The 1,542-nt window shown below is 47.1% G+C and overlaps 1 protein-coding gene across 1 annotated transcript; it reads right to left on the reverse strand.

Annotated features, from left to right (window-relative positions):
* Positions 1-596: 596 nt before the first annotated feature.
* On the reverse strand, positions 597-1,325 carry LOC147885651 (dirigent protein 24-like). The gene is made up of 2 exons (XM_087396170.1): positions 1,131-1,325; positions 597-1,049 (listed from the first exon to the last, which is right to left on the reverse strand). Exons 1-2 carry the CDS (start codon positions 1,323-1,325, stop codon positions 597-599), a joined length of 648 nt encoding a protein of 215 aa, XP_087252296.1.
* Between the last annotated feature and the right edge of the window lie 217 nt (positions 1,326-1,542).

Below are 1,542 nucleotides of genomic sequence, written 5' to 3' on the forward strand. Positions count from 1 at the left end.
AACCTGAATACGTAAAGCAACATATATGAAGGTTTAGGCACACAAATGGGAAGCTTAGTGATAAGAAGGCTATAAGAAAGAGTTTAAAAAATAATAATTATAATCTAATAACTCACCCACCCAACTCACACATCCGATTGAGGCCTTCGAGGGGACGCCAACGTGCTTCTACTCCCATAGGGAATGGAACATCTTAGTTTATGATGATTGTTTGGGAGATTTTTTATGAGATATAGACGTAGATTTGAATACATCTTAGTTTGACCAAACATTCCATCTCGCGTAAGTTTGTAAGAATGGATGAAGAGTTACTCGTTGTGTCGACTTTGTGTTAACGAGATAACGTCTCATAAGGTACTTATTACGTTCCAATTGAGCTTAGAACTATAAAGTCATTCGCATTTGCTCTGTAAAGCAAAAGAGCTCATAGTTTTCTGAATTCACCAACCGACGATTGAAATTAATGCAGCTCATCTTGTTATCAAACGCGCAAGGCGCTTACAAGAACCATTGGATCCATGTTGGAAATTGAAACGGTACGATTCGTGGCTCCCGCATATCCACATCCATGAGAAACAGTGAATAGCATAAACAGATTAGAGAAAATGCAGCTGGTGGTGATAAAGAAACGCATTCCCTTGGGAGCTCACTTGCGTTACGACGGCATAACCTCTTGCGCCTCTGAAAGCCCCGGTGCCTCCCACCACTGCGATTTCGTTGGTTCCAGCAGCGACGAAGCCTTGAAGCTGTATGGTGCCTTTGAAGGAGCCATCATCGTAAGACAAGCCCTCCACCTCAATGCCGATGGAAGTGGAATCATAGCTAGCCTGCACTGTGTATCCGCGGATGAACCCCAACTGCGTTGATTGAGGATCAGCCCCCCAGGTGACGTTGAAGGCGAACAGCTGAGTGGATCCGAAGGAGTTTGTGAGCGTTTGATTGATAGGAGGTATGAGTTGGCCGAGGTCGACGTCGTTTGTGCGAACATGGACGTAATACTCAAGCGTATGGTTATGATTCCAGGGGCTGGGGGACGCGGAGATGATGCTCTACTTATGATCGACGGGAGGAGGGCGAGCAGAAGCGGGCTGGAAAGCGGTGAGGAGAGCGACCAAGAAGAAAATGCTGACAAGGGTGTGCAGGCAGCAGAATGGGCAGCTGGAACCGGTGGGCTGGCGGAGGCGGAGCATGGCAAGGAGGGTAGAGTGGGAGGGAGAGGATATGGAGGCGAGCTGAGGCAGAAGATTTGCGTAGTGAGGAGGTGCAGGGAGATGATATGGAGGGCGAGGCCGGGAGAGCTGCTGATGTTGTGAGGAGGTGCCCATAGACGGGATATATATATATATATGTATGTATGGGAGAGAGAGAGAGAGATCCTTCCTTAGGTGGGCAGTCAAACAATGGGAATGCCGGCCGTGTCAAACAACGCCTTCTTTTTCCTTTGAACTCTTCTTAAACGCTTTCCCTCCTTAACGCCTTCTTACACATTTTGCCAAGTCCTATGAATAGATAGCCCCAATTGAATTTGGGGGCATTTAATTA

This window comes from Dipteris shenzhenensis, chromosome 25 (assembly GCF_047967505.1).
Source record: "Dipteris shenzhenensis isolate YYH24624 ecotype China chromosome 25, Dip_SZ_1.0, whole genome shotgun sequence".
In the NCBI taxonomy this organism is placed as follows: Eukaryota; Viridiplantae; Streptophyta; class Polypodiopsida; order Gleicheniales; family Dipteridaceae; genus Dipteris; species Dipteris shenzhenensis.